The sequence below is a fragment of the Cynoglossus semilaevis genome, chromosome 8, assembly GCF_000523025.1.
Source record: "Cynoglossus semilaevis isolate Cse_v1.0 chromosome 8, Cse_v1.0, whole genome shotgun sequence".
NCBI lineage: Eukaryota > Metazoa > Chordata > Actinopteri > Pleuronectiformes > Cynoglossidae > Cynoglossus > Cynoglossus semilaevis.
Genome location: NC_024314.1, coordinates 24,213,747 through 24,224,348, shown reverse-complemented (window position 1 = coordinate 24,224,348; position 10,602 = coordinate 24,213,747). Strand labels below are relative to the sequence as shown.

The window sequence follows — 10,602 nt, the reverse complement described above, 5'->3', positions numbered from 1 at the left end:
ATTTGACCACCGGGGAACGCCACCTGCTCGTGTCCTCTCATCACAATATGCCAATTTCCATTCATTTACAAACAAGTCCCACTCACATTAGGCTGAGTTGAGGATAAATCATTAAACCGGGAAATTGTCAGCGACAGTTCTGCGTTTGGTGTCGAGCACCGCGGCTCCTTAAGGGCGTACGAGGTCTCTGTTGAATAGGTCGAGTCGGTCTCTCTCTCCCTCGGCAGCTTATTGTTCTGTGGTCTATTGTTAGACTATTCAGTAAGAGACACAGGCATCATTCAGACAAACGCGCACCTAATGGAAACCAAAGCTTTGTGGAGCTCGGCTTTAGGTCTGCCGGGAGCTGATGTAATGTTTGGTGTGCGTTTGCTTCCATTTTCTGGAGACGACACGGTATCTGTCAGATTTTAGCTGTGAGGTTGAGTGGTTTCCATCAGGCTGTTATCTCTCTCTCACACACACACACACACACACTAATCTCTAGTGTTTTCTTATCTCCTCTGTTTGTGTTTAAAAACATATAGCTATCACACTCAACTACTGATAATTCCGTGCCGTGCATTCAAAGACCTGGGGTCTGTCGACGATTGCATCTCCCCGTGCCCGACTCTCGCCTCCAAACACGTGTAGCAGCCGTCACCATGGTCCACTGGTAACCCCTTATAGTTAGTGATGTGTGTAATTGGCACATCACAGGGAGTAGAGTGTTACATTAGTAGCTTGTAGCCGACACCACCATTTGTGTGTGTGTGTGTGTGTGTGTGTAGCCATATCAGGATCAGCAGGGGTCACTTTCGAGAGGTCTCTACATTCTTAGTGACAGATAACAAATTAGGTCAAGTGGCTCCTCGTGTTATGAAAGACACAAATATTAGCTTGTTTTTTAGTCAGATAATTCACCGACATTCCAGAAGACTGGAAATTAGTCTAGAGAGGAAAAAAATAAAAATACAAAATACAAAAAAAGGCTTAGTTTGCCAATGCTAAGCTAGCTCAAAAGGGGACATCGATGTACTCCAAAAATAGCTTAAAGCTCGATGACAAACAAAGCTAAAAGTTGACCTTAAAAATTGCGAGAAAAAAGCACCCAGCTATAATCTACGAAATGTGTTACAAATTAGCCAATTGTTAGCATATTGTAGTAGAAGCGCTAATGTAGTAGTAGTAGTATACAGTAACAACTTCCATGAGAAATACTGCAAAGATTCCAGGTATACAGTAATGACTTATATGAGAAATACTGCAAAGATTCCAGGTATTAGCAATATTTTGGAAAAAACGTAGCTTGTGGTTTTGTGTTTAAAGTACTGGGCTTCCAAGCAGAGGGGCGTGGGCTGTGTTGTGTTCAACACGCACTTAAAAAAAAAGAACTTTAACTCAAAGACTCATTGCACCGTGTGTACTGTACAAGTTCAGTGATATAAAGCTGTCTCTTCCGTACACTCTCGCCAGTCTCTCCTGTTCCACGTTGAACCTTGACCTTTAGCGAGTGTGTTCACACAGTCAAGAGTGTTTGCTGTAAGGCCACAGGGAACCATTTTTATTGGCAATGGTAACCTTTATCTTGAACGGTGTATGAAGACTGTAGTAGACTGTTGCTTCATTACCGCCGTCCCTGTGGACCACCATCTGACCTTAGACTATCTGAGTTCTCTGGTGTTCCTGTCCTGGTTTTCACATGTTGGGTCTGGTGATGTCAGTGGTTTATATTGTCTCTCCGTCGGTGCAGTCAGAGCACTGAGTGACGGGGAAAAGAAAATAGTAATAAAAATGGAATTACCGCCCGGTATCGATGGAATCCACTCCCCCACGTGTCTTAGTGTGACGCCTGCGAAGAAAAATCCACACTTTGACTAAATTAAACAGCCGTCCTCATGGGGAATGAAAATAAACAAAAATAGTATATCGCCAAAAAAAGGATGGAATCCTATAAAAAACATATGAAATCTCATTTGAATTTAAATGATGATAGAGCAAAGTAAGGTATAAGTGACCATAATAATTAACATTCTTCATTTATCTCCGCGCCTCATTCATCGTCTCTGCTTGCCTTTATCTCCTCATTTGCAATTCAATCATCCCGTACTACTACAGTATATGAAGTGCAAAATGTGTAAAGCACATTAGAATAGAAGACAAAAAAAAAACTCCACACAATAAAAGCTGTGTTTCCTGAGCCATTATCTCCATCCTTTTGTCACATCTGCTAGCTGTTAATCAGCCCCCAGTTAGCTCATCAACTAGCAGACTGAACAGAGGATCAACAGCAGGTAAACACTCTGGCAGGTGTACCTGCATAAGCACTTTCTGCCGACCACGGCGTTCTCTCTGATTGGAATTTAATGTGTCCATCTGGAGCTCATTACAACTTAAAAATGTTGTTTTCTTTTTTAAAGATGTGTCTGGGGCTGAAGTCTGGCAGAAACGTGACATGGCAAAACAAACAAAAAAAAAGGTCACAGGTTTATCTAATGACTTTAATTGTAGTCGCAGATGGCAGGATGTAAAGTGAATGGCAAAAATAAATAAATAAGTAAAGCTGCGTTGACTTTTGTCATTCATAAAAAAACAACAATTACAACAGAGGATCAGTTTCGCAGCTGCAAAGTTTGGCGTCCTTAAAGCTTTGGCTGATAGGCTAACTGACTCTGTCAGGGTTTGGGTACACACATATTTAAGTCTCTGTAATGTCTGTTGATTCATTATGTGTCTGTTTGACAACAAAGTAAAACATCAGGAAGTACCTTTGTACTGCGAAGCTCCACGCATACTATCGTTCCTCTCTGTTGGACGTGGTGCGCCCTGTGCTAAACATGAGTTATATTTTGTAACCACTTGAGGCACTAGAGGTCGGTCGTCACCTGAAACAGCACAAGGGAGGCAGATAGTGAAGTAGCAATAGTAATATCGGAGTACGTCGAAGTAACAAACTTCAGGGCTTGGCCAATTCTCAGCTCTGAACTTTTGTCTAGAGTATCTTGTCTTAAACACAAATGGTTGGAACACAGCTAAGACTTATGGCTCAATGGTTGCCATGGTAACATGACGCTGCCTTGAGATCTTCCGTTGTGGAAGAGGTTGGCTGTTCAACCGACTTCTTCTTCTTGAATACTACTTTAACAAAGCAGTATTAAAGTTGCAATCCCATTTAGAGGTAAATGTGTAATAAAGCATGAGTCGCAAAGGTTTGTGACTTTTAAAATATGGGTCGCCAGAAAAAAAGTTTGGGAAACACTGAGATAGACCCACGAATGCAGCCCAGTAAAAACCCATTCCTCCACTTTGTCCCACTTTGCAACTCATTTGCCTAAATCAGTGTTATCACTCCGCCCCTAATGGGCTTACTGTTACGAATGCAATGTAAATAATGCATCCGATTTAGAAGTAATAATGGAGCACATCTGAATTAGATTAAATGGCCCTGCTGAAACAGGCCTGTGGGATTTATTATTCATTTAACAACTGTAGAACAAATATAGAGCTGATATAAATTTGACAGTAGCCGCAAGGTTATAAGAAGGCGTTAGTGAAGAGCTAGTCAGCAGTAAAAATGTCTGAGAAAGTACAGTGTAGGTACAGAGGTGGAATACTTAACGTGCTGTGTCAATCAGGAGTGAGAGTTGGAGCAGAAGTGCAGTAAAAAGAAAGCACTTACTTTTTTCCTGGAATTGTTATTCACCCAAAATGTCGAGACATTTACGGCGAGGACGTAAATAGCAACGCTAAAAGGTCTGCGCTTACAGTGGCGTACTCCTGAAATAGCCTGATACGATTCACAAATATTGTCTTAGAGTATTGCCAGTGTCGGGGAATAGCTTGTAGTTTGTGTAAACTCGTAAAATCTGGGTAGAAAATCTAATGCCACCTTTACAGGTTTTATTAACGGGCAGTATTTTTACACTAGCCTGTGGCCATAGAAACTGCCTGGCCAACCACTTTAAGATATAAATTACAGAAAAGGCCCAACATTAAATAGTTCAACAGACATAACATCAGTTAAGTGTTTTGTTTGGATGCCATTAGCCAAGAGTGTGGGATATATGTAGATAATGAGTAGCTATAATATCTTAAGGTGGCACACATTAGTTGTTTCAGTTCATATAAGACCAAATCAAAATAGTCATAGAGGCATCAAGTGAGTAACAAGACCTACCGTATTTTCCAGAGTATAAGTCGCACTTTTTTTATCCGTTGGCTGTGTTTGCGACTTATACTCAGATACGGCTTATATATTAAAACATGTAAATTCATGTTTGTTCTTTTCACACTGACAGCCGCTAGAGGGCACTGGTGCAACTTATACACTGAAGCGACTTATGAATGTTTTGTTTTCTTCTTCATTATGCATTTTTTTGGCTGGTGCGACTTATAGTCTGGACAATAGGGTAATTACGCAAAATTGCTCAATGACTAGACAGTTAAATCACTAGCTAAAGGTCTAACAAGAAGATAGGTGTCATCACCATAAGTGTGTTGAGATCCCATAGGAGGGTGGCTCTGTTATGGTTCAGGGCTGGATTTTACAATGTGATGAAAAGTGATCTCACTGAAATACTGCGTCGTTCACTCAGGTGATTCTCGTCTCTTCCCACAGGTGAATGGGCGAGACTTCTCCAAGGTTGAACATGACCAGGCTGTGGTGGAGGCCATCAGGAGAGACCCCATCGTGGTCCAGGTCCTGCGCCGGACCCCTAACGGGGCTGCCACGGCTGCAGTCGCTCACAACCTTGGCGGCACATCGGAGGACGTGTGTGTCGTGGACGTTTGCACACAAACCGACATCACCTTCGAACACATCATGGCGCTGGCCAAGCACCGAGCCACTACCCCTCCCGTCCCTGACATCTGCCCCTTCCTTTTGTCTGACAGGTGACAAAAAAAAAAAATACACTTATTGTACGACTGTAACCCTATTATATTTCAACAGAAGGTAAAAAAAAATTGTAGTGTCATCACATGGACAGGTTGGACAATTAATTTCATGGTAGTTATTAAGCAATTGAATCAGAGTGTATAACTCCTGAGTGCAGTTAAGTACTTTGTTCCTTTAATATCATTATACAGAGGCAGAGTCGCATGCAATAATTGCTTCTGTGTGCTTCATCCATTTTCTTTAATGGGAGTTTTCGTCGGGCGATTAAAAGCCAATGGGTTGAAAGAGCTAGCATCCATTCCGCAGCTATTTATAGGTTGGAGCCGCACCACAAATGAAATCAATCTGCCATTGTTGGTCAATGATTATGGGGACGCAATTATCAGGATGACAATTTACAGAGGTCAGGGCATTTATGGAGGGAACGGGTCAACTCTGCATCGCTTGTTCAGAGTTTTGTCACAGAGTAAGAAGAAACGCACATTACCAAGAAACGCATATCATCGGCGTACATATAGCAACAATGGACGTAAATAACCAACACGGTGCCATAAAAGTTTACAAAGGTCTGCATTGGGTTTGATGAACATTCAGCAGATTTGTTTTACTGCAAAAAAAATAATAAAAAAATCAATATAATAAATGGGCAGCTTGAAAAGATTTAAAATCCTAATCGGTATTTCAAATCCAATAATCGGAAACCTGACTCAGAAAGCCTGTCTTCATGGATTTAACACTGAGAAGATCAGATGTTAAATAATTACACCCAACATAATCCTTGTATCTATCAAAAGGAAGTTAAATCCGATGTTATACGGATTTTCGTTTGAGACCCTAAATAAAAAAATGGCACATCTTAAAAAGCTGTAGAAGAGTGTGTGAGAAATGACTGTTAAATATGAAAGCGTTTCTTTTGATTTCCTTTCATTCCAGCTGCCATTCCATCCACACCATGGAACACGAGTTTTACGAGTGTCCCGAGTACTTGTCCAACACCCAGGCAGAGGTGGAGAGGACGGAGGAGTTTGAGTATGAGGTACTGTTTCACATGAATCTGACATTTTATTTTCCCATAAACTACTTGATCTACTGCACCCTACACCAGCGGTTCTCACACGATCCAGCGGCGGGAATCGTACTCAACGCTGAGAATTTACTTTTTCAGTTACAACCTGATGAGCTGGATCAAACAGTTAAATTAGACCAGAGGGGGTTACAGGCAACACTGACCCGGCGGTGGTCCGGTCAGTGTTGCCTGAACAGAGTCCATTTCCAGACATGTATCTTCCAAATAGAAATGTATGTCAAATTTGGTGCGTCTATGACAAAGCTATTTTCCGGGGTGGACTTTTGCCGCCTCTGCTGAATCTGACAATCATTTACAATTAGTCGTATATTTGTTTTTTTCAAAATTTTATCAAACTTTCCTGCCTGTTTATTTCTAAAAAAGCAAAATGCATTGAAATCGCAAAGGAAAATACATTTTTAAAGATATTTTTATATTTAATGTCACTGTGGTTTGGACTCGGACCCTAATCTTATTAGAAATACAAAAAAATATATATATACTTGGGTTCTCCAAGATGGTTTAAAAATTATTTTGGTTTTGTTCCATTAATTTTTTTTTTTCAAGGAATTATACGTACTTAGACACAAGCAATTTACTGAATCTTTATTTAATATTTTGGTTGAAAGAGTTGCAATAAGTAATTTTTTTTCCAAAACAACAACAACAACAAATATATATATATATCTTAATTTTTCTGTTTGTGACTCATGGGTCATAAACATGTGACCTGAGAATCGCTGTTATATGCTACAATAGCACAGTAATGTAGTGCTTCAACATTTCAATACGATCAAACAAACTGCATTTGCTACTGAAGAAAATACACAGTACATCTATAATATATATATATATATTTATATATATATATATAAATGTCCTGTTGAAGTAAACTGCGCTTTTTCTGTTATTGTAACAAGATTAAAGAGGCCGACATTCTCCGATGCAGTGCGTTTTGTGGCTTCTATTGTGTCACTAAAATCCCCTGGAGATGATGCAAGGCTGGCCTTGTTGTACGATGCTTACAGGTCCCACAACAATACAAGAAAAATTGCCTCTCACAATAATACAGAACAGAATCTCTCGTCGAAGGAGCCGACTTCCTGTAGATTGTTTTGTGAAGCGCAGCTCTGGCCCTGGGTTTTTTAAGAGGAGGAAGCAACATTTTTCATGTGATGGCAGCTAACAATAGATTTAAATTACCTGGACACTTCACTTGGTCTGCCTTTCATCACGAACTGTACTGGAGTGATTTTGAGTATTTTTCAAACACTGAACAGGAAACATAGGGAAAAAAAACAATACATTACCAACACTGATACTTATTTAGGTTGTTTACATTACATAAATAATATATATATATATTCCTGCATATTTAACACAGCAAAATGAACAGAAAGTGAGCAGAGCTTTTACATTGATAGCACTTTCAAATATTCTTCCTTCTGTCCTGTAAAAGTATAAACTGAATATTTCCATATTTCACACAAAACAAAACACTGTTATTTATCATTACATATTATTTACTTATGCATTAATCTCCATGTTAAACTGAAGGTATCAACACAGATATCAGTATGGAGGCAATAGTACAAAATGTTCCTTTGTAAGAAAATGTAAAATAGCAAAGTACCGCACGAGCAGAACAGTAGTCAGTAGCGTACACTGAGTTGACTGGTTTGCTGAAGGGGAGCGAGGGAGCGTCTACATCGCAGGGATCTGATCCCTTTTGGATTGGAGCGTGTTGGACAGGTTGACAGATGAGGTCAGAGTCAGGAGTCTACCTTCACTGTAATGTTTTAAAATATGGGAGCAGGGAGCAGGTGGAAGTGGGTCTGAGCAGATCAGGGTCTGTGTCAGTGGGCGGCGAAAGCGTGGAAGTGTGCGAAGGGCGATGAGGCAGAGGGCGCCACTGAGCCTGGATCTGCTGGAGGTTTCTTTCTGTTCGGAGGAAGTTTTTGTTTTTTTTACCGTTTGCCAAAATGTTGCTCAGTGTGTGATTTTGTTGCATTACTCTGCATTGTTAGTAGTTAGATAGTTTAAATACTAATTTTAAAACTGTGAAGTCCATTACGTCAGATGTGTTTTGTGAATTTCGGCTACATATATATACATGGTTGTCTGTTCCGTAATGTAGCGGTTAGCATGCCTGCCTCGAAAGCAAGGAGCTGAGAGTCCTGGGTTCAATTCCCAGAGGAACCACATGCTTGATAGTCAAACCTCCTGTTGTAAGTTGCTTTGGTTAAAAACATCTGCTAAATGCATAAATGTAAATATAAACTTGACTTGACGAGATGTGGGGAAGAAGAAGAAGAAGAAGAAGCGCTTGTTTATCCAAAGCACAAAATATGAAGAATAGAAATAATACCTTTGGCGGTTCATGGTGAGGAGTGGCAGCATTTAATTGTCCATCTGTCTCCTTCCACGAGACAGACGCCAGAGGACTGTCTCCTGGGTTGGCGTGTGAACCTCAGTGTTCTACCCCCACAAGTGTCAGAGATGCATGAGGGCCGGTCAGACCCGGGCACCAAGGTGAACATGATGGGCGACAGTTGCTGCTGTCCGTGCTCCAAACTGCCTTAATAGGCGCTCTCTGGCTCAGTGAGCAGCATTGTGGGTCATTAGGATTCCTTTTGCTGCCAGCTGTGGCCTTAAATGTGTGGAAACTGTGTGTGTGTGTAGATAGCAGCTAGAAAAAGGTCTGCAAAAAAAGAAACACAGCCTCCACTTGCCACACACACACAGAGCCACTTACCTCTGTCCGTCCAGGTGTATCTAACTGAAACATGAATGGCTTTTCTCGCCTATGAAACAGAACGGGGGCTCCAGTTCCCAGGATCATTACCTCTGACTGCCAAGTTTAGCTCCACTGCAAACCCACTGCTCACACCGGCGCTCCCGCTGTCATAATACTCCTTCTGTTGCGCTGCCAAATCTACCTCTGTGTAATACATCACAGAGTAGAAAGTGCAGAAAGTGAGCCGCGGCGCGGCCAGTTATTTTTACACTGATGCCTGCTTTGTTGCCGTACGGGAGAGCACTTAGAGTACAGAGGGAAAACTCTCCGATCCAGAGCTCAATTGCAGTGGAACAGCACTAATTACTGCCATTAATTCAAAGTGAGTACTGTTGACTGTTTCGGATATTTAGATCAGCTTTCCCGGCAAATGCTAATGCTAATGCTAATACTGCATGGTGTTCTCTCTGTCCATCCTATTGTGTGATGTGACATTGTGTGTTTCAAAGGCAGACACGCCATTACCATGTAAGATACGTCAGGGCACCATGGGAGTTCCTCCAGCAGTCTAGGCCTGTAGCAGTATAACAAATATAAGGGAAACCAACCCGAACTATGATTTTGCCGGAACGGCAAGAGCCAAGTCTGAGTCACAAAAATTTGTTTTTAACCTCAGATTTGAGCTTCATGTCGAAACCAGAACCTGGATTATCTGGTGCTAATACTAATGAGTGTTTGTGTACTAGCTTAAAGCATATTTAATCCAAGAACAGCAGTCTGCCAGACGGCAGCCGTTAAGCTGTTTGAAAAGAACTCTTCTTTATAAACAGGTCTTAAATATGGATTGTCACTAAGTCACTAAAAAACACAGGAAAAAAAAGAGAGGACTGTATTGTTGTACGCAGTATGTAGATAATCTCAGTTTCCACCATTAAAGGTGCAGTGCGGTGATTTACTGCAGTGTTGCACAGCTTATATATTGTGGTAAGACTGACCAGAATCAATGCAGCCAAAGGCCATGATGGCCACCAGGCTCCAACTCTCTAATTGGTCAATAATGCTGCGCGGGTCTTAAAAATGTCAAACGATAAAATGCAGTTGCAATTATTGCCAGGGCTCTGTAATATCTACGATATAAAGTTCACATCAGGAATTGTTTTGCAGGATTTGAGCCATAATAATAAAATGACATAAAAAAGGAATTAATTAACTCACCAGGACACGGCAGAACTGTTGGTGAACATTTGAATCGCTGCGGTCTCGATGACACACTACAATGTTTGGGCAAAGACAAAAAATATTTCATCAAGATAGTTAGAAGTTTCTGGAAGAAATAAGTGAAATAAAAAGAAAAGAAAAACTGCAGCGCTGGTGAATTAGCTAAACAAAAGATTTTGCAAATGCAAAATAGATATTCGATGTATCAAACATACCTAAAGGTTAGACAAGACTGATGCTAAAGGATAACCATTTGATAAAAACAGTGAACAAAAAAAACACTAAATAGGTAAAATGATTGGACGAACGGTACAATGCCGGAAAAATATATGGCAGGTCTGCTGTGATTGGTTGAAACTTAACTATTAATATTATATATCTCTAAAATATTCATAATTTCCTGTATAATTCCACAACTATTACCGTGTACCATGGAGACGACTGAGAGGATGTCATCATCTGCGATGTCGGGAACAATGAGCCAAAACACTTCAGTGCGATCGTAATATCCTGCGAATGAAAAATGAAACAACAGTCAGGAGGTTATTAGCCTGAAGTTAGCAGCAGATGTTCAATGTGGCTTTAAAAGGCGAAGAATTAGCATATCGTCAACGCGTGTCTCTGCTCCTCATGCACGTCAGTAACATGTGGCCTTTCAATTAAGGACTAGTTACCACACACTGTAAGTGAGGAATTGTCACAATG

The 10,602-nt window shown here is 40.7% G+C and overlaps 1 protein-coding gene across 1 annotated transcript in view; it reads left to right on the top strand.

Annotated features, from left to right (window-relative positions):
- Window positions 1–4,537: 4,537 nt before the first annotated feature.
- pdzrn4 (PDZ domain containing ring finger 4) overlaps window positions 4,538–10,602 on the top strand; it is a gene marked incomplete at its 5' end in the record, with an annotated part of 14,707 nt that continues 8,642 nt past the window's right edge. The window contains 2 exons of the mRNA XM_025057150.1: window positions 4,538–4,872; window positions 5,810–5,917. Coding sequence (XP_024912918.1) covers window positions 4,538–4,872; window positions 5,810–5,917 — 443 coding nt within the window. The remainder of the gene's footprint in view (window positions 4,873–5,809; window positions 5,918–10,602) is intronic.